General features: G+C 39.7%; 1 protein-coding gene across 2 annotated transcripts in view; it reads right to left on the bottom strand.

Moving 5' to 3' along the window:
- The window catches only part of PPIL2 (peptidylprolyl isomerase like 2), a gene marked incomplete at both ends in the record, with an annotated part of 74,235 nt that overhangs the window by 32,985 nt on the left and 18,817 nt on the right, over positions 1–22,433 (bottom strand). For both annotated transcript variants that reach the window (XM_082007897.1, XM_082007898.1), the window contains 5 exons: positions 6,884–6,990; positions 8,186–8,261; positions 9,829–9,989; positions 11,968–12,043; positions 21,185–21,274. In XM_082007897.1, the coding sequence (XP_081864023.1) occupies positions 6,884–6,990; positions 8,186–8,261; positions 9,829–9,989; positions 11,968–12,043; positions 21,185–21,274 (510 nt within the window). The remainder of the gene's footprint in view (positions 1–6,883; positions 6,991–8,185; positions 8,262–9,828; positions 9,990–11,967; positions 12,044–21,184; positions 21,275–22,433) is intronic.

Below are 22,433 nucleotides of genomic sequence, written 5' to 3'. Positions count from 1 at the left end.
TACTGACATTAACAATGCTACCAAAAACTTTTTCAAAGTCTAAGCAAGATGCTCAGCTTAGACAAGATGCCAATAAAACAATTATATATTCCAGTTTTATTTTTCACTTTTTTGCAAATACAGGGACAATCAGTTTAGCTGAGCACAACTCCAGTTAAACAAGGCATCTAATTCACTCATCTAATTTTTCAGTGTTAACTACTAGCTCTCCAGAGGCAGAGTTGTCATCTCTAGCCGCAGTCATTACTTTTCCTCTAACTTTTATTTATTGCAGTGGTAGAAAAGAAAACAATCCTCTCCCTCCTTCTGAAATTTGTCAGTCAGGGAAGGGCTGAGGAGCTTGTCAGACAAGGTGGTGCAGGGCTGGGTGCTGATGAAGATGGGACCAACAAGCATGACATAGCACCACTAGGTACGGACTAAATGAGAGCACAACTTTAATTGCTTGAGTAACCTCCAGCAGCTGTAAAACTTGGGAGTATCGCTGGTCCCGCGGTGGCTCCCTGGCATTTTGTCAGTCTGCAACAGAGTGCACATAAATTCCACCTTTTCAGAAGGTGCAACCTGTAAGCACTTCCACACCAGACAGCAAAGCTCTGGTAGCTGTCAGCCTCCCAAGGTCACCCTGCTCTCATCACGGGAGCCAAGGTACAAACAAGTAACATGTCAGAGGAAGATGAAGAGCAGCAGCTGTGTAACTCCAAACCGCCCACCTCATCCTCGGGTTCAGGATCGCTAAGTGGCAGACGCAGCTGGTACGGGATGCCTGCACCCTCAAATGTCAAAAAACAAGCAACACAACCCAACAACAATCTATTTGCTCCCCAGATCCAGCTTATCAGGGGGGCTGGGGAGGTAGAAAGGTCCACATGTGCAAAATGCCTTCCCACCAATTACCCAAGGCCAAAGGCTGCCAGGAAACTCTGCAGAGACAGCCGGGGCAGCAAGCCCCGCGGCGCAGGGAGATGTTCACAGCGAGGGGGCTGAGCACCTCCCTTAAGCCCACACTGAATGTCCCATTCAGGCACGGGCAGCAGGGGACGCTGGGGACTCCCACTGCCCTGTCACTCTGAAAAACAGCACTGAGGACAAGCGCGCGATGGCAGCATCCAGATAAAGCATCTCCTACTAACATCTCACATGAAAACGTTTCTCCTTTCTTAAGCATGGGTGTTATGCTCCCAAAGTTAAAAATATTTAAAATATTAGCTTCTAGTCACTTAAAAGCAATAACCTGTTAATCAATATGGCTGCACAGAGCCATTTCACTCCCAACCATAAAGAAGAGCAATAGCTCTGTCTGTTACTGTAGCGCTTTGGGATAAACACACACCAGAACAACAAACGCTTTTATCCAGCTCTTTTACTGGAAAAGGACGGGTTGGTTGGTTTGTTTTCGGTTTCTGTTGACAAGAACTTTCAAAGCTGAAAGTTGCAGCTCTTCCTACAGTGATCTACTTTGACGAAAAAAGTACAAAATAAGCCATTTACAGCCATGCCAAGACCGCTGTACTTCCTCCCTACAACCATATTACTGAGGGAACAAAATACTAGTAAAACATCAGCCAGTTATTTGCCTGACAGTGCCACAATGACGCTGACAGAAAGCGAGCAGAATGGACATTTAAAAAAAAATGAGAGATTTGGGAAGACTGGGGAACCTCGTCATGCCAGGAGGCCAAAGGAATTTTTTCCAGCAACTTACTTCTTTCCCACTGGAAATGGATAAGAAGTTTACAGGCTTCTGATCTTCAGAACAGTCCCTCACACAAAAGGAGAGATGATTTCAAAGACCAGGGGCTGGATTACACATTTATAGATCACAGGCATATTTAACAGGTCAGAGGGCCTCAAAAGATTAAAACATCAGTGTTTGTAGCATAATGGCTTCTTCAGATAGTTATGCCAAGACATCATCATTAAGCAGAGTTTGCCAGGTCCTAAAACCTCAAAAAGCATTTGCGGAGTGCTGGATGGAGCTTTGAAATCCATCTCACATTCTTCTTTGTTACGCCAACTTGCCCTTAAACCTTAAGTATTAAACCTGAGAGAGACAGGCAAATTTACAAAAATTGCCATGGCAGTTACGGATCAGTATTCAATTACTGCTATCAGCATGTGTTTAATCGCCAGATCATTACCCCAAGACCACTTGTATGAGGAGAACTCACAAAGGAGAGAAGGGAGATAGCACATCAAACCTCCTGTTCATCACTTGGGCAGGGTCTTCTGGAGTGTTAAATTTTTATATGTATATTTCTATAGCACAATGAAAAAAATACAAGCACTAAACAAGAAAGCCTCAAAGCAACCTAGAGGCAAAAGCGGGAGTTTTCATTCCCTTCCACAGGTGCAGAGACTAGAAGTCTCTACTCTGTTCTTATGCAGGGCTGCTGATTCCAACAGGCAGCCTGCGTTATTCGTGTAGCTGCACTTCAGCAATCAGGCACCTGTGATACGTATTTTTGCCTGGGAATTCAAAATTATGCCTGTATTTATTGCTCATTGTGAAATAAAAAATGGGATGCCACTGATTTAAAAAAAATAATCTGTAATCAAATGACATAGCTACATCACGCAGCAAGTCCACGGCAAAGGCACAGAATTCAGGGCTTACCAGCTCCTAGTTCTCTACTCTGCCCATTACACCACACTGCTTTTGTACTTCCCAACCCAATTCAATTTGACTTTTTGCATAGGGTAAAGACTCCACCCTGCCTTAAGAGGCTGCTGCACCACCTGCAAGGTATAACTGCATCACTATAGTCACTAATACAGCAGAATACACACAGATGATACAGACAGTTCTTCCCAGCAGTATCCTGATTAAAGCAGCTAAAAGAACTTGAGGAGATTAGAAGAATCACAGTAAATAAAATACAAGAAAACCAGTGACATTCATTGCCTTTCATCAGTTATTTTTTCACAATTTATTTGTTTGGCAATGCATGAAACTAGAGCTGAAAGAGTAACACTTGTTGGATGCTGTTAAATCTTCTGTGTACTTGCCAGAATTACTTCTGGCAAGTAGAATTTTTGTAAATTTGTTTCCAATTAGCGTATACAACAAATGTTGCTTATGCCCAGCTGAACTCAGCTTCCTGGAAAATGTCCCTAACAAACAGCCATCTGATTAGTCCCCATCAGGAGGAAGATACTGTATCTGAATAAGAAGACTGGGAGAAAAACAAATGGCAACAAAGAGCACTACACACACTGCTAGGATGCGGAGACAGTAGTGTACCTTTGCGCATTTGAGGCACTAATTCAAAAGGGTGGAAAAAAAATGCAGCTTCTCTTCCAAAGTCTTTACTACCTTTTCTCAGATCAATGACTTAGACCACACATCATCTTTCTGGAACCTAAGTGAAGTTTTCTGGTGCTCTGAACAAGTGATTTCAAAAGCAGAAAATATCTGGATTCCAGACCTATTTCATGCTCTCTCTCTGAATCCTGTCACAAAGTAACTGATGATTTCAATCACCTTGCAGCTCTGATTTCCTCCCCTGGATCGATACAAAACATTTCTTGATTAGGTTTTTGGTGCTAGGAAGAATCTCATCACTATCAATCTTATTGATTGGCACCTTAAAGTACCAGTGTATGAAGATCCCTAGATTTATTTTTAAACAAAAGTTTCCACGCGTACATATAGACTGAACTCCAAACAATCCATACTGACAGATAGCTCACAAAAAACAGGAGAAAGAAAGAAGAGGAGGCAGAAGACCTGTGAAGGGAGAGGGAGTAAGAACCCAAGGGGGTACTGAAGGCAAGGAGGATATTGGGTAGACTTCAGAAGCAATGCAGACTGCTGAGAGCACAACTGCAAGAATATTTTGCTTACACAGACAGCCCATAGGCATGAAAATACAGTTGAAGAGCAGACATACACTCTAAGACAACAAATATGTCACTTGCTGTTCTCTATTTCAGCAAGAAGACTTCACCTCAAAGTGTGTATTGAAATCTAACCTGTAAAACTATTTTAAAATGTAATTTGAGTGTTGCAAGTCCTACCTCCGGACACAGGTATTCATTTGTCATATTTATATAGCAACTTCATCCTCAAGCTTCCTACAGCATTTCACAATCATGTATTTGCAGTACTGTGCCAATACAACCACTGCTAGGGTGGCTTCCATAATAACCAGAGCACAGGAAATCACTCAGCAATTAAAAAAAGGAGCCTGTGGTCAGGTCAAGACAACAACCAGCCAGGCCGTGTTCAGTATTTAAAAAGAGAAGCTGAGCACCACTGTACTATGGCTTATAAATCATATACTTGCTCCTGCAGTTGCACTGCCTGAAAGAGCAGATGTATGAATTCCCCAAATCACACGTATTTTGCCTGAATTCAAACAGCAATGACAATCTAATATTGCCATCATCTCTCTCATTCACTCAAGCAGCACAGATCTGTGTGTTGAATCCAGGGGTCCCGAATCTGCTGGTGGTCGCAGCGTGTATCGATATAGTGCTTTGGGCTGAAATTTGTTCCTCCATTTCTTTCTGAAAAGCCAGGCTACTACTCACGCCAACTACATTAAAAAAATCACGAAGGCTGAAAAGTCAGGCACCAAAAAGCCTGTGCAACATCAGTTTGGGTGAGCATTATGATACAGTCCAGCTCCCCCTGACTGCATTCAAGGACCTTACCCACACTCTACACTTCTGCAGAAAAAACAAATCCTACATATAAACCATTTCACCACACAGTTCCAAATAGCTCCCAGAACTTCAGCTTGTGCACTGAATAAGCCAGGAGAGCTGATAAAACACTCCTCATATGATTAATCAGGACTATTGCCATGCATACTCACAAGCAGGGTGAACTGCATGTGTTTAGAAAGGCTTGATTTTGGCATTTCCCCATACTCTTAAGTTTGTCTTTGCAATCTCAATAGATCCATTGTAGCTGATCTGTGTATATGTCTGTGACCTATATATGCGTTGTATGTTTGTAAGATGTTTGCTCTATCTGCACCTTATGTGCCTAACCTCAGCGTGATTCAGGAAAACCAAAGTTAGAAGCACAAACTCCTTATATAGTAAAGGGAGAAAAACAAGCTCCTCCAGGAAGAACTGATTTAATAGACCTCAGATGATGACCTAAAGTGGATGTTGTGAAAACCTCCTCAAAGCAGCAAGTTTTTCCTACTTATCCTAAATATATTTTTTTCTTTTCCCCTCTGCAGTGCCAAAGGTCTGCTTAATTCACACAGATTTAATCGACACAAAGAAATGAAAGAAACAGATGGCTACAGGCCAGTGTTCAAGTAGGTCTGGTTGTGTAAAAAAGGTCACACTTCCAATGTGTACAGCAGTGTGTGTGGAAGGGAGATGAATAGGAATTCGTCTGGAAAAAGGAAACACAATTGATATCATACAGGAAGTTTATAACAGGCAATTGGGACCAGGTCCTGAGGACTGAGTGACACTGATCACACACGTGGCCAAAAAACCCGCACTGGTAAGAATAGCTGCAGTCAGCCTGCATTAGCCAGGAGCCAGTTTGAGAACATATGGCAAAACAAATGATTCAATGCAATCTGCTCATTCTGCTGCTTCCCCCAAATATTGCTGTTCTAACATCCTCTGCTTTTTGCCTTATTACATAGTGTTACTATTTAAGAGCATGGAAAACACCTGTAGGGATGACAGGGACCTACAGAATTACTAGCGTGATACGCTGCTGTGGAGATTCTCATACTGTTTCCATAGATCAGCTTCAGATGTTTACTCTCCGTACTCCCGACTCGCACGACAGAAAGGAAGAGACGGGAAAGCTCACAGGTTTGTCCTATTTGCTCCTTTTTCTTTCTCCCAGGCAAAAAAGGATGCATTCCCCCACTGCATCTCTGGATTTCACACCAGGTACCCCAGCTCCTAGCCAACACCACTGTCCTTAAAATTCTGTGAGGGTCACAACAAGCAGAAGTTTTACCATTTAAATCCCTATTCACATCCTTCAACTTCCTAAAACATCTACCTTCAGGCCTATGATCTCCTGAAGTAAAAATCTCAGTAAACAACAGAAGGTTTGGGCTTTTACATTGAAATTTTTCTCCTTGTGTGGTTATACAAATAAATAAGCCAGGGCACCAGCAAGCGGTGACATCCAAGACTTCAGTGTTGCCACAACTCATCTGTCTATCACAAGTCTTGCCATGTTCATTATTTTAACAGCCACAGATTTCCTCCAGAATCAGACTGTATTGACTATAAAAAAAAAAACTCTAGTCCATTCTTTTTTAAAATGAATGTTTAAAATGAATGGGAAAAATGGCAAAGGGAAGATGTTTGAAAACTTGAACCTTAGAAACTGAGACAGCAGGAAGTAAAAAACATATTCCAAGGTTTTCATTTAGGTTTGTTCTGTAAAGCTCAGGATTTAGAAGCAAATCTAACTATTTCTGGGGATCTCAACTACATGTACTCAGGCTGACAGACTGCTCTCAGTTTCACTGAAGTTCTTTTCCTGCTTCTGCCAGTAACCTGCTGTGTAACCTTGGGTTATTTTCTCTTCTCTGTGCTCTTCCTTCTCTTTTCTCTGCCTTCCTTGTCATCATTTTGGTCACTATAATCCTGACACTTTGAAGCTCTAAACATGTACCTTGGCATATTCTAAGTAGTCCACTAAAATGTATGGGACTACTCACAGAGAACATTTATACATATAGTAGCATAATATATAAAATAATATATATAGATTTTACAACAGAGTATTGTGTATGTATGAAAACACGCCAAAACAACTGAAAGTTAGTTATTTATCTGTATCTATTACAACTATGCACTATTCCCTTCTTTGGACATTCCCATTGCCAGCTCCTATTCTGTTTGTTATCTTGAGAGATTTATCTTATGGGGCATACAGTACCATATCACAGTGCAGCTCCAAGTTTAGGTCTCCTTTATTAGTGTGAAGTCGCACGTAGCCCTTCTTCTTCACGTATTGGTATCTCACAACATCTTCTTCAATAGCAGCTGTATCAAAGCAAAAGAGAATAATTAGCTCTCTGAAAGCGTACTCATTGATCTTTAGAAGTCATCAGAAAACAAATTGCTACATTCTACTGTCTGACCTCCTCCCCTCAGGTACTGGGTCTTCAGGGATTGTACTCTGCAATTCATCTACAATAACCTCACATTAATCTCTGTGCAAAACACTTTCCATTATAGAAAACCACCAACTCCTCAAGAGCCAACAATATCATGTATATTTTTAAGTCACAGAAGCATTCAATATTACAAACTATAATTTTCAAGTAATGTCTACCAAACACAAATGTTACTTTGAAACCAAACTGTTTCTTGTCAAACTTGGAAGCCAAGCAGGTAGTCATCAGTCAACAACAAACTGCTGACATAGGAGGACCTACCCAGTTCTGAAAACAAATGAAGTTAAGTTACTGAAAACATTACTGGAAAGTCAAACCAAAGGATCAATCTAGGATGTTTCCACTTCCATTCTGTCAAAATGTCCAGTTAGTCAGATATTTTCAACACTTAAGATTCACCTGCACATCAGTATAATCCACGAAGTAGAGGAACTGAACTTGGTATTCAATCTTTGCCTAGGTGTGTGACGTACTTCTAAATTTTAGTGCTAAAAGCCAGACCTTTCTCTTCAACTGGGAATGCCAACTGCTCAGCTATTTAATCAATATTCAAATGGAATAAATTCTACACATTTGTGTTTAGGCTGGAGAATGAAAGGAAAACTTTATTGTCCTAAAATGTGTTTTTGTGTAACCTTGAAAAGCAGTAAATCTGAAGTTATCACCACAAAATTTGCTGTCGTTCTAACCAATACTGGGTTAGGCCAAAAAGGTGGTAAAGATTTTGTATGCTAGTTGAGGAGAGATTATTCTTCATTCCTAACTTACGTAAGTGGATATCCCATTTTGTGGTCCCTGGGCATAAAAAATACCTCATTAATTTCTGTTCAACATATGTAACTGCCATTCAAAGCTGAAGCTAATACATAATTGCTCCATTATTTTCAGAATGAGCTCACTGGAAACTAAGGATATATCTACTCAGGGAATACATTTCCATGGCATCATTACTGACCAATTATCAATGCATTCCTTCAGTCCTCATAAATGTATGTGTGCTAGGGAGCACACTTCAAAACTGGGAAGTAAATAACAAGCTCGTAGCTAGGTAGTTCTGGTACCTGCTTCGTGGGTAGTTTCGGGCACCATTGCAGTGGAGGTGAAGGAAGCACTTACTGCTCCAGTGGAATAGTGAGCCTGTTTGCAGAGGAAAAAGCGAGAGAAAAAGACATTAGATCTTAGACTTTATCTACTAAAGATACTATATAAGCACTAGAAACACACATATGTCATCCTTCTGAAGGCAGACTTTCCGCTCCACCTCCTATAGAAAGAAACAAATGCACGATGCAGTGATAATTCTCCATCTGTTACCCATAACATTTGCTCTGATGAAACCCTAGTTAAGGCTGCCCAAGTGCTGAGATGAAGGCACTTACTGCTTCCACTACAGTTTAATACACCATTACGCAAAGACTCTATTAATCAGAATTTATTTGTATGTCCACAGGTAGAGATATGAAAGGAGTACTGCTGGCAAGACATCTGTAAAATTCTCCAACATTGCTGAGTAAGTGGAAGGAAGATCCAATGAACCACAGATACTGCAGAGGAAAGCAAACCACCCCACCTCCCACACACAGCCCTTCTGCACGCAAAGGCACCGTCTCGTGGTTCCCAATGTCTATTTTGAGCTTTGTAATTGTCCTGCAGAAAGGAAATGTAAATGTCACACATGGATTCTGTAGTAAATTAAAAAGATCTAATAAACCCAGAGATACATTTAACAGTTCCGGGGCAATGCCTGTAAAGAATACAGGTCAGGCCAATGCTCTATCCATAAGGTTACACTGCACCCTATGCAAGTTTATCATTATGCCCATCCATATCATTAGCTGACAATCTGACTCTGCAACACGTGTAGAGCTCATCGTTGTCTCTCACCTCTTTTTTTTTCTTCCTACACCTTTTGTTTTCTCATAACTCTGTGATGCCCTGAAAAAGGAGCAAATGTGATCCTACTCCTTGGTCACATACACTCCCTGATCTGTCACTAAGCCTCCTCATTAAAAGCCATATGCTGCATTGCTGTTCGTTTTCATGTAAGTAATCAAAGCACGAAGACACATACATCCCAGAATTATTAAAGGAAAGGAGAATACTCTATCTTGCCCATTTCAAACAGTCTTTGATGTATGAAATCTAGATGCAGATGAAAGTTTCTCTTGACAACCATGACCACACAGTAACATGCACCTGGAAGAACATCCTTTAAAATATTCCACTAAAAATCCTGCATTCCAGTGGAAAAAATGGAGAAGCAGCTGTGGATGATTTATATATTTGCCCACACCAGGAATGATTCACTTGCACTGCCCTTAAGGTGTGTTCTCTCTGCCAATAACTGCAGGAAGCAATGATAAACAAATTCAAAGCAAGAGATTACAACCTGGGAAAAAAGTTTCTGCCAACATATACATGATAACCACATCATAAAGATTCTTTCTTCTTATTGTGCTCCATTTCTAAAATGTTTAGGTTCATTTACAACGGTTTAACGATGAGAAACTCACTGACCATACAATGTATTTCTAAGGAATCCCAATACGATTCTCATATTCTCATCTATCACAAATTTCCATGTAACAGAAAACAGAAGTAGTAGTGTCTGTTTATATTGCAATATGTCCTCTAAGCTGAAAAACATCTATTACCATTCTTGAAGAAGTCAGTCAGTGCCAAACTACACATTAAGTCAACTTACTGCATTCAGCTTATCCACTTTCTTCTTTTCAGGAGCCTTCATAGTAGCTGCTAGAATATCGTCGCCTTTGAATTCCTTATAAAGCTCCAGTAAAGTCTCTCGGGTCTCTGTATTTGTATTTTTCAAATAGTAAGATGGATCTAATTTTGCTTTTTCTTCATCTAGATAAGACAAAAGTTAAATCATTCAGAGTTAAAAGAAAAATTCTATTTGATTCTCCTTCAGTTTATTACATATCTAGTTACACAAAAATCTTCCATATATTATTTTTTTTAAAAATAAAAAGGCCTTGTAACTGTATTGATTCCTGCAGAAACAGTAACAAATAGCAATGCATAACACTAATGACAGTACAACTTGAAATATAGCACAATAAATGCCAGTATGGTGAAGTATAACAAAAGCAAAAAACAACTTCAAATCAACTACTGCAAAAATTTCTTTGAAACCACTAGAAATTATCTGAGTTCATGCAAGTCTTGTAAATTTTTTACAGAACAATAAAGACAAGATACAGTTGGACACAATATAAACTTCTGTCCTTTGTTTCCTCACTGAATGGCCAGGCCTGTGATGCAAAAATCCCAAGATCAGCTCTTTAATGTCATTCCAGGGGCAGGAGTCTGGTAGACTGAACTGTAGAATTATTTTTTTTTTTTAATTTAATTTTTTAATTTTTACAAGTTTCACTTGTTCCCTGTCTCGGTATGTCTGCTGCTTGCTGGATATTAAATATTCCACCTCTGAGATAATATCCACTTATTTTTAACAGGCAAATAGAAAGAGAGATGCTTCCTTGCAGAACTAGTAGCTTAAAAAAAAAAGAGCGTAAGTCCCAGAAAAACACACCATGCTTAAAATCAGCAATTAGGTTTCATTAGAAACAGTTCTAAAGGAAACCACAGGGGCAACTGAGAGAATTTTTTTGCCTTTGGCAATTTAATATTAGTAGATATTACTAAGCATTTAGCTATCAAAAAATCACAAAAGAACTGAAAAGTAAATTTCTTAGATATCTAAAAAGAAGAAAAAGGCATTTGATTTTTTATTATTAAAATAATTTTGGGACTATTTTAGAAAAAATCTCTATCAATCTTTAACTTGGAAGATGTGCATTGTTACGCAGGCAGAAGGACGGGCGACACAGGGGTGACACACAGGAAAGCGAGCCTAGCAAGCAGCTACGGAAGACGTAGGTTTCTGGCGGGGTTTAGCCCCAGGACGGCAACTCGGCCCACGCAGCCGCTCGCTCACTCCCGCACAGCGGGATGGGGGAGAGAATTGGAAGGGTAAAAGTGAGGAAACTCCTGGGTTGAGGTAAAGACAGTTCAATAGGTAAAGCAAAAGCCCCAAAGCAAGGAATTCATTCACCACTCCCTGTGGGCAGGCAGGGGTTCAGCCATCTCCAGGAAAGCAGGGCTCCATCACATGCAAGGGTTACTTGGGAAGACAGACGCCATCACTCCGAACATCCCCTCCTTCCTTCTGCTTCCCCCAGCTCTATATACTGAGCATGACACTGTATGGTATGGAATGTCCCTTTGGCCAGCCTGGGCCAGCTGTCCCGGCTGTGTCCTCCCAGCTCCCCGTGTACCCCCCTCCTGCTCGCTGGCAGCCCAGCGCAAGAGGCTGAACAGTCCTTGACTGCTCAGCCACAACTGAAAACATCAGCACCTTATCAACATTTTTTCATCCCAAATCTAAAACATAGCCTCACACCAGCTTCTATGTGGAAAATTACCTCTATCCCAGCTGATAGACAGTATCCTTGTCTTGGTTCTGGTACAAGGCTAAGGGACCTTTTGGCAAATTATTTTTCCTCCTCTTCTCACTTCTCTCTCATCTATCTACTCTTAAACGATATGGAAAGCTTTCCATGTTTGCACAGCACTCAACAGAGACAGTTAATGATTTCTCACAGAATTATATCTCTGCTTCAAAATTTGTTAACACCTTTTCATGTAAAAGGAATAGTTTCAACAAGTTATTCGTGTTTCCAAGAAGCTTTCAAAGTTACCATTAGCCACTGAGAGGTGTCCATCTAGAAAACAGTATCAATTTGTCAATTCCATAACGTTGTCTTTAAAATTTGCATATTTGGGTTGGTGTTTTCTCAGCCTATCTTCAATTCATCCTTACCTGGATCAATTACTTTTATGTTGTTCTTAACATGAAAGAAGTTTGAGACATTGAACTTATCCAGGTTTGTTGGATCCTGAAAATAATAATTAAAAAACCAAATATCAGAGAGCTTGGTAGGCACCCATTCCATGCAACAGACTAGTCTGAAGGGCTGACATCACCATAATGAATGAATAGGGAGAGACAGAATAACTTCCATGGTCCCCAAACCACAGAAAGACAAAAAAAAAAAAAAGCAATCAACCCCAATCAACATCAGCAATGAGTCTATTAACAGTAGGATCTGGAATTTAGTCCCAAACATAATATTCCATATATTTTGCCTAAAGAAGTTACTAACAGAACTAAGCTGAGTCTACCCTATGCTAGTGAGAAGAAAGAATGAGGAGCTGCAGTCCCTTGATTCTTTCCTTTGTTCTGTGGTTTGGTCTAAGATCTATGCAAATTCACATTAGCTATCTCCTTCTATTAATAATAGTGTGCCTGATTTGCACGTGCTCCGTGAACTTTTGTAATGCATTTCAAAACACAAACAAACCTCAGAGCAACTCTTTGCAGTCTGAACTGTTTTGACCATTTGGGTTTTTTACTAGTGAAATTTGTGCTTACAGAATTATGTTTAAAAATAAAAAATAATAAAAAAGCAACAAAAAGCGGTATTATGAAAACTCTGTTGAGTGATTACTCATGGAAAACAGCACAAATACACAGTCCATTAACTGTGAGTCTTTATACTACCTCTAGGCAGCTTGGGGCATAACTTTGACCTTTTGCTAGAGAGTGTGAGACAAGGAATACCTACTGGTGATCTAGGTTACATTATACTCTCATTAAACAGTTCTTAATCGTCTTCTTACAATGACTTGAAGGTTTTCTGCTCAAGTTCCTCTGCAGCACAGAAAGGTCAAAACATGAGCCCTGGACACACAGTGATTTCTGGAAATTCTCATACAGAAAATAATTCAAAAATCTAAAATACTAAAATACCTTAATAATACGCAATAGTTTCAAGCTCAGGATAAAAATAATGCAACATATTATGCAAAGAATTACAACACTGACATGAAAAGTATTATCGCAAATAAATTTAACAAAGCTTCTCAGATGACCACTGCTGGTAAGAAGTTCCAACAATTCCATCTCTGCTAAAAGTAATGATTAATACAAGCAGAGGTGGTAACTCCATTAGTTATTAAATGATCTAATTATGCCTTTTATCCATCCCCGAAATGGAATGCTTCCACCAGCGAGTCCATTTTTAGTTTTACTGCTGGTAGTAAAACCAAAACACATTTATGAAATCAAGCTGTGTGATTCTGCACCCTAATGATGACCTCCTGGTTTTCTGCTGTCCCCTTTCCCAACCACTATGTAATAATTTTCTATTGTTTCCTGCCCCACTATACCCCTCCCGACAGATCTTCATCAAGACATGGACTGACCAAAAAAAAAAAAAAAAAAAAAGAGAAAGATATTTTATTTTTAAGATCTTGCATTAGAAACAAATAATCTTTAAATAAAACTACTAAGAAACAGGAAATTTGGACCTGTTTTTAACCATTTTTGTATCCTCTGATGCTGGCACTCCGGTGTATTTATTACCTCACATGCATATTTATGTATATGTACGAATACAGATAATTTCAGCGTTGCTCTTTGACAGTCAAGAAGATGCATGGAGAAAGTCTGGAGAAAGGGCCCAGTGTGTTTCCAGACGATGTGTGTTGCCCCCTCCCAAATACTCTTCAGTAATCATGAGCTGCAGCTTTCCCAGACAGAAATCACCACCTTGCACATGAACATACCACCTCAAAAGGTGAAGGAAGTAAGATGACTTACCCTTTCAAGGAAAGGGAAAAAAAAAAATCTGTGTATTAATATTAATAGAGACAAATGGATTTATAGCAGTCCACATACATGTCTGCCGTTCATGAAGACTGACTCGTGAAACCAACTTCTCATGGACAGGAGGGAGGGCAGAAGACAGCAGTAAAGATGAACCAGAAAACATCTTCACTATATTTCTCTAAATAAAGCTTCTTCATTTACTGATTTATTGATTGTTTAAAAACAAATAAAAGGACATCACAGCTGCCAGTGCCTTATGAAACCAAGGGTTTTGTGCTCACAGGACCTTCAATCACATTGGTTCAAACTGTTTCACAGCTACAGTTCATTCAAACGTTTACCCATCTTACCCAGCCTAACTGCAAGCGTTGAGCAACTCCGGCAAAAATGTTTATAGCTTCCTTCCCTGCAAGGGATTTCTCAGGGCTCTCCAAATCTCTTCCCCATAGGCAATGCATCCGTTATGGTATGAAGGACAGCAGAGACCACAAGGCAGCTCCCTCTCCTTGAAGACCACAGCCATCCATCTGCTTTCTGAGAGACTCCAGATAACCCCAAATTCCAGAACTGAGACCAAGGTCCTCCGCGCAAGGTCCTTCATCACATTCAGGTGGGCCATTTGTTCAAATGGAAACCTCAACAAAGATTTGATTTACAGCGTTGTCCCCTGTGTTCCTGATTCTGCAAAGCAGGAGTCTCACCACGCATCGAAAAGGCAGACAACCCACACGCCCACTCCAAACCAGTTTCCCTCTGTCAGTGGGAAAAAACTCTCAAAAATGGTTCCTGAGGTTGAAATTTGAGTGTCATCTTACACAGGACACCCAGGGCAAGCAGCTGACATACTGATTGCTCCCTGTAAAATGCAGCATCACGATACACTAGGAGAAGTCTGATTAGAATGTTTGATTAAAATTACACAAACACGCATACTAAGTGTGACAGTACTGCGGTGAATGTTAAGTTAAACACAAGACACCATTTGCTTCTACCACCCCCAGGAGCAGAAACACATCTGACCAGTCTAACCTGTGCTGCAAAAGATACGAACCATTTCCTTATGGATGGTACGGAGACCTACATACACATTTTTTAAAGGTGGGTCTATGTAAATTTTAAAAGTGAATGCAGTCTTTAGACATATCACTTCAGGAAGAAAACTGTCTCAACATTGTAATTGCCCTGCCAAGTTCCTCTCATTGCATCCATCATGGTTACTGGGCACAGAATCAGAGCAGTCCAGCCAAGACAGCACAGGGATGGGCAGACGGACATACCTGCATCACCAGAGCCTTGAGCTCTAATGAATTAATGGCCTCTCCTGGTCACAGAAAGGCTGGACTTACAGGGACGCTCCCAGTGCTGTTAAGATTAAGGCCTGGAGCCCAAAAGCCTAAAGAAATAAATTCTGTGTAAGTGCACAGAAACCAGAAAGGAAGATGAACCATGAAGAAGAGTAAATTAGCCTACTTTTGTTTGTTTTAGCATGTTTAGAAATATGTATTCAAATTACCATGGCTAGCAGTCTCAGGATTTTTCTTATTAAGGTTACAAACCATAAACTTCAGTTTATCAAATTACTAGCACAGATACAGACTTCAAAGAGTTGCTAACTCTCATGACTATTAAAAATCTCATACTTGATGTTTTCCTGAAAGCTGAGCTCTGGAAACAATTAATCTCAAGTTTTCATTCCACTTGTTTTTTTCCTATAATTTTCCAGTTTCACCTACTTAGGGAAACAGCTTAAACTCTGTTAATCTTAAGCACCATACAGACAACCCCCCCGAAAAGCAGGTTAAAACCAGCACAGTTTTAGACCGCGTGATTTCTTTGAGGCCTGATTCCTCTCTTGCCATTTGGTCAGCCATGCTGCATCCCTAATTATCTTCAGGATTGTTACGTTCATACGCCGACCATGTCCCAACGCGTCACTTCTTTACCAGCCGCTCCACACACGCATTGCTGCGGGATTCGCCCTCAAAGAGCCCTCACCCACAACCGAGAGGAAATCTGCTCTGACCTTCTGTCACACACCGAGCGAACGAGAAATAGCTGAGGAGTGAAATATCAATTAACAGCGTGCAGCTCAGCGACCTCCAACTTAGCTCATTAGCTATGCCTCCTGCCACAAATGCCAATGCTGTTTAACAGCTTGTCAGGAACCACGTCTTGTCCACGGCTGATTAGGTTGTACAGAAACAACAGAATTGACATAAGGAAGCACATAACAGTATGAGCCTTTTTTTTCCTTTAACGGCAGCAAACCTGTTTGCATTCTACCCAGACTTTTTTTTTTTGGTCTATTTCTCCCAGGAACCCTGCTCCATATCTGCAGTGCAAAGCAGATGCATTTGTTAGCGCGCCTTCATCAGGGAATGCTCTCAGACGAGACCGTGCCTATTGCCACTGGCACACCAGAGTTGGGGGGGGTTTATTGCAGTTCTGCCGGTGAAGAGGAACAGACTGCTTCTGCTTTACCTGCAAGCACTGCCGCTGAGCAGAGCCACGCTTCTCACTAATTCCCCTCCCTGTCAGCACACAGCCCAGCAATAGCTTCTAAGAGTTTGCAGAGCAGGAATAATTCCTGCTGTATCTTCACAAACTTGAGAGCCATGGTTTCTGGTTTGTGAACAGAGACACAGTGGAGGATGAAGAATTGACAGGGCGCTACAGGGGAAATTGTTCTTAGTTTCTCTGAACACTTCCCACCAAATGGGGTGTGAAAGCAGGGTATTGCAGCATTCTCACTTCGCTCTCCTCAGGACCCACTCACACTCGTTGCGATGGGAAGAAGTCCACAGGACTGTCAGAGCCCACCACCATGTCCAGCAAAGCATTACCTGACCCTATTCCTCTCTGTGCACCTTGAGCTGGAGCAGGCACTTGCTTCAGCCTGCTTAGTCTTATACAAGGGAATCCAGATTATACTTATTTATGTGCTTGCAATTGAGTTCCACATCATTACACAAAGAATAATTTGCAAAATACATGATTGAAACACACACGGAATTTACAGTAACACTAATTAATAATAATTTCTACCAGACATGTTAAGCGGATTTTCTAGCAAAGGTTAAATGGTGGACAGCAGACCTTGAGATCTAACACTGAACTACACCCCCAAAAAATTTACTTGGAAGATAACTTCAAATTAGGCTAAACGTTTAGATTAAAAACTATCTAAAACCTGTAAAACATAAGACTGAAAGAATCACCTAGTTCTGAATTGTAGTCTAACGCAATCTTATTATGTCAAAACTCTTTCAAAGCTATACTGAATCCTACCTTTAAAACAATGCTACCAGAATGGGAAGCAGAAAAGGGAGGTAAGAACACTGCAAACAAGCTTCAACAATACCAGCCTTCCTATTACAGACACCCTGTCCCCACAGATCTCTAAATGCTTTACATCATACCTTACACATTAAGTGTAACTAATAAATCTTGAGGTACTTGAGCTGTCTGTCAGCTGGTAGCACATTCATGACATTTGGAAGAGATGCTAGGTTAGGCTGAGCTTCTACCTATTCTTCAAGGTAGAAGAATACAAGTGGGTTTAGAGTTATGAGAAACACAGACAAAATACAACAGCAATATTCCGTTTAGAAGAGATACAAACCAGTACAGTTGAAAGAAAATTATCTGAAATAATGATAAACTGTAAGGAGAGAGAAACTTAGAAAAAACTAACACCTGTGCTGTAGAAGACGGAAAGCTTGATTTGAGTTTGTGGTGAGATCACACAGCTAAGCCGAGAAAATTTCAACTTGAGAGTAAAGAGCTACAGCCTAAAAAAATCCAGTCGTACTAAGATTGCTGGTGTCTAGGAAGGGTTTCATATAGAATAATGTCATGTGTATTTCTGTTGTTATCAGCAAGATACTAAACCAGAATCCATGACATCTTTTGCCTGAATAACTACATTCCAGTTTTGGTAATGTATCTGGCACACCAGGATACGGTATTATTCTTTACCTCATGCCCTGAGGGGCTGGATAATATCACTGTATGCTGATGAAAAACTGCCATCGTCTACCCCAGGACATTTGCATTTCAACAGAGAAAAAAACAATTTCTATATATGTAAGCGCAGGAAGCACTGTGGATTCCTTTGCAAAGAGAAGCACTCACAGATCTAAGATAGTGTTGTTAACAACTAAAGTTGTGATTTTGCTTTTTTTAGTTCCAGATCCAAAATAATTTGCCCTTTTTAACAAGTAAACTTAATAGCAATAGGACACAAATAACTATCCCTAAAATCAAAGTGACTAGCTGAGATGGTGCTCACCAGAAAAGATAACAGGGATGGATTATGATTAGACTTTAAATAATGTTTAGCACTGCAAACAGGACAAAGAATTTTATGCAATTCTGTCTCTTCCGGAAAGAGCAAATTTTTTTGGCTTTGTTTTTAATTATATACATCAGGAGAGAGAGGTCAAGTTTTGAGGTCAATTGCTATTCTGGTAAGAAACATCCCTAGCAGCTGTAGGATTGCCCTTTATGTATCAATAAGGAAAAATGTGATCACACAAATAACCCGTAAACATACATTACTCAAATTTTCCATTTATCATGTTGTATTTCACTACCAAACACAGGTATCCCATCTGCTTCCTAGGACATTCAGAGTCAGCTTCTGGAAACGCTATTTTCTATTGATAAACACAGCTATTACAGACAGACCTATTCAGCTGTTATTTGCAAAGCAAAGAATGTTTTTTATAGCAACTTCCTTTATATCTACCTTTTTGCCTAAGAGCAGGGTCAGTGTTACCAACTCGCGCTCAATTCCAGCTCTCTCAGATACCACAGTACCCAATTTACATGAGGGAATGGGAAAACAACATAGTGATAAATTTCAACACAGAATTGAAAGGTTTTTAAGAGAAGCAGGATTTGGGATAGAGCTCTAGAGCTACCAACTGAAACGCAACAGATTGCTGTCATGACCTCTGGCTAAGAAACAAAGCCACAGGTGGTAGAGCTTGACAGTGTGAAGCCACCACGTTGGCTGCAGTGTTGTCAACAAGAGAGCTTGTAGAGGAGGCATTGGGCTGTCTTTCAACAATTAACATTAAGAAAATACTGTGAGAAAATAACAACAGATTCCTGCACCACACATACGTAAGCAATTTTAATACCCAGGCTGGTCATACCGCTTTAGGTTGCATTCTGGCCTCTACAAAGCAAGTCAGGGTAGGGCAGCATTTGAATACAAGAAATCAAGGTCTACTTGCAAGTTTGCAGTGGGTGTTGTGCAGTGCATTAAATGGCTCTTCTCATCCAACACCCCGAAGCCATTTTAGGCTGTTTGTTGAAAATCCTTTTTTGAAAAAAAAAAAAAAAAATAAAAAAAAAAATTAAGAACTAATTGTGTGAAGGGTCAAACTTTAGCTGGTTACAGCATTCAGGTGGTCAAAATCTCTTCCAGTCCAATCCCAAGATGGGGGTATCTTTGCTATTTCTAAACTTATTTCAGAAGAGTATATACCACAAGACTGTACATTCAGAAGTTAACACCAATCCATAATGAGTTGTTCGCTTAAGAGGAACAAATCTACTCATGCATTACGAACGTCATCCTAAACATGTGAGAGGTACACGCAATGTATGGCTGTGACCTCCATGTAGCTGTCAGGACGACTGCACCTGTGACCGGACAACTATCATAATCTACTTAGTTTCTGTTAATGGACATATTCCTCCAAGCAACATAGAAACCCAACATGTCAAGACAGGATGAAGATGAAAAATATTGATAAAAATTCACATAGGGAACATCTAAATTGGTAGCTACTGCATTTTGAGATTTAGGGGACTGTAGCATCTGTTTGGTTTTATGAAAAAATCAAAGCTAGGCATGTAACAGGAACACACTCTTTATACACACATTCAATTCCAAACACACAAAACTACCAAAATATTTTTAAATGACTGCACATTTCAACTATTTGTTCAAAATAATTTGGTTTTCCATACTGATGCACAGAAACATTTTTAGTCACTCATATTGTCTTTTTTTACCATTCCAAATCTGTTAGCAACCATGCAGCTACATTCAAATAACATTCTGTTGGGAGCTTTCAATCTGAAAAAGCTATGGCTTTTGCTTCCATTGGATTAAAAACATTTTACTTTGTTGCATTAGCTTGAACAGCCACAAGCCCAAAGGAATAGAAGAAAAATACTTATAAACATGCTGTTCAGCACTGGGGAGTAGGGAAGGAGGGATAAATTTCATTTAGACATAAATGGAAAATATTTTTCTCTTCAGATTAGACTGTATTAGTCTTGGTTAGTGGCAATTAACTGTTAACAAGATGCATACTAACTCATGACTCCAATAATAATGATGCTTGAATCTTTTTCCCCCCATTTCAAAATGATGCAAGCTTAAAAATGCCTACTTTTAAACAAAAGTTTTCAGTCTTTTAATACTAAACTTCACCTGTAAATAACTATCTTTTACACTCTGAAATCTACGATGCTGTCTTAATTAAATCAAATTTAATTTAATTAATTAGGTTTTAATTCTATGAAATCAATAAAAGACCAATGTTGGTATCTATTCAGAAGAAAACCATTCCTAGCAAGCACTTAAAAGAAAATCCTCTGGTTTGCTGCTAATTTTACTCTGTGTTTAGAAAAACATTCTATAAAAAAGGCTTATCTGAAGATTTGACTCTATTAGGCATCTTCAAAAGAGTAAGAGGGACAACCAACTTCAGTCTTAATGTAGCATGTCAACTTCCTGAAAGTTTATATTCTAAAACACATTTCTTTTGATAACATAGACCATGCACTGTTGGGTGTCTAGAGCTGAAGATGATTCCAGACATCTCTTTGCCTTTCCTCTAGCCAGTCTTTTCCCAGTGCACTTCTGTTAAATCTCACAATAAATTGGAGGTGTCACAGCAATTTTTCAGGTAAGATTAATAGAAAAAACCCCAAAATCTTACGTGTAGTTTCATATCTGAAACTTACAATTATGCACAAGATCTTATATTCAGTCAGACACAGTGAAATAGTGAGCAACTGCAAATACAATTGTCAAAATGCGTATTTTTACACAGCATCCTTGATTTTTTCTGGGCACCTTTTTTTTTCTCCTTCAATTTACAAAGTTGAACAACCTGGTTATCTACACAATAATCAGCCTAGATTTGTCAAGTTCTAAGTTATATGGCATCTTTGTGGCTCATCTGGATAACAAAGAAAATACAGCACTTCCCCTTCTACCCATCTCCAAGACTTCTCAGTTCAATTATTCTAGATTCCCGCTATAACAGCATACATAGCAGCATTTCATCCTCTGCAAAAAAGCTGTATAGTAAAACATGTAACTGAGAGAAAAGTTTACCTGCAGTGTCACAATGTCTTGCCGAGTGAAGGGCTCATCTGTCAAAAGATCCTTGTAGCTCTTTGGTTTTATGTTCAGCTGCTCAACTGCCTAACAGCCAGGCAACATACACAGATATTAAAAATTGGATTCTAATGTGTAAATATTACAAGTAAATATGTGAAACCAATAAAACCTTGAAGTACAAATGATAAAGAAAACAATTTCACCCTTCACTCTCAACTGGCAGCTTCAATATTTTCATCATGTGCTTTACCAGATGAGAAGCTTTTGTCTTTCATCTCTACAAAACTTGACAAGTTTTATGTGGGTTTTTTTTAAAAAACAAAAACAAAAACAAAAACCAATAAAACCTTGCAGTCTCCGTTCCATGGTTATGCACATCATTTTAGCCAAATTCAAAATTTATTTTGGCAGTACCTAAATACTGCCAAAATAAAAAACTCTTGCTTGCGATTTTCTAAGTACTTTACAGATGGTATAAGACAGGCAGCTTTAAAAGGGGGTTTGTATCTCCCCCCATCAGCACCCCTCGGGGAGCCACATGTGTCCCAGGCCAGCTTGCACAACAGCAGAGTTGCATTAGCTCTCACACTCTGTCCACCCTGACTGCTGCACCTAGCCTGCAGGAACACTTCTGTTCACCTGAGAAAATTAAATGATGCTCAACAAAGCAGCAGCATGTTATTTCATAGTGAGACTCAATGTAGAATAAATGCTTTGTCGTTACGAACAAATACATCATACAGAGAGACGACTACGGAGGTCTACCTGCAAAGAAATGAATCTGCCTTATTCACCCAAACGTCCTCTACTCTCCTCAGATGAAAGTGATAATATTTTTCTAGTATCTCCAGAAGTCCATAAAGTAATACTATGCTTACGACAAACCGATAGATGCTATTGCTTCGAGCAGTACACCACATGAGAAACAGACCCTCTCGGCACAGCTTGTTTAGGAAGCCCGGTATTGTAAATTGTAACAAACTGAGCACAAGCATTTAACAAAGACTGCTCTTAAACTCATTCTTCCCTTTTAACCACAGCAATCAAAGCATCATGCTTCCAGAAGGAACAGAAAATACTTTCTATTTTAACCTAATCTTGACTGCTCTCACAGATGGAATGAACACAGTTCAACTAGAACAGAGCAAGTTGTCGAAAACGTGATGAATCCAGCCTTTTCCTTGATTGCAATGGTCCAGCCTTTTCCTTGATTGCAATGCTTTCAGCTTGTTCCTTTCTCAGT

This window comes from Phaethon aethereus, assembly GCF_964289735.1.
Source record: "Phaethon aethereus genome assembly, chromosome: 17".
Lineage (NCBI taxonomy): Eukaryota > Metazoa > Chordata > Aves > Phaethontiformes > Phaethontidae > Phaethon > Phaethon aethereus.
The sequence above is the reverse complement of the archived record's forward strand: the minus strand, read 5'-3'. Positions and strand labels throughout refer to the sequence as shown.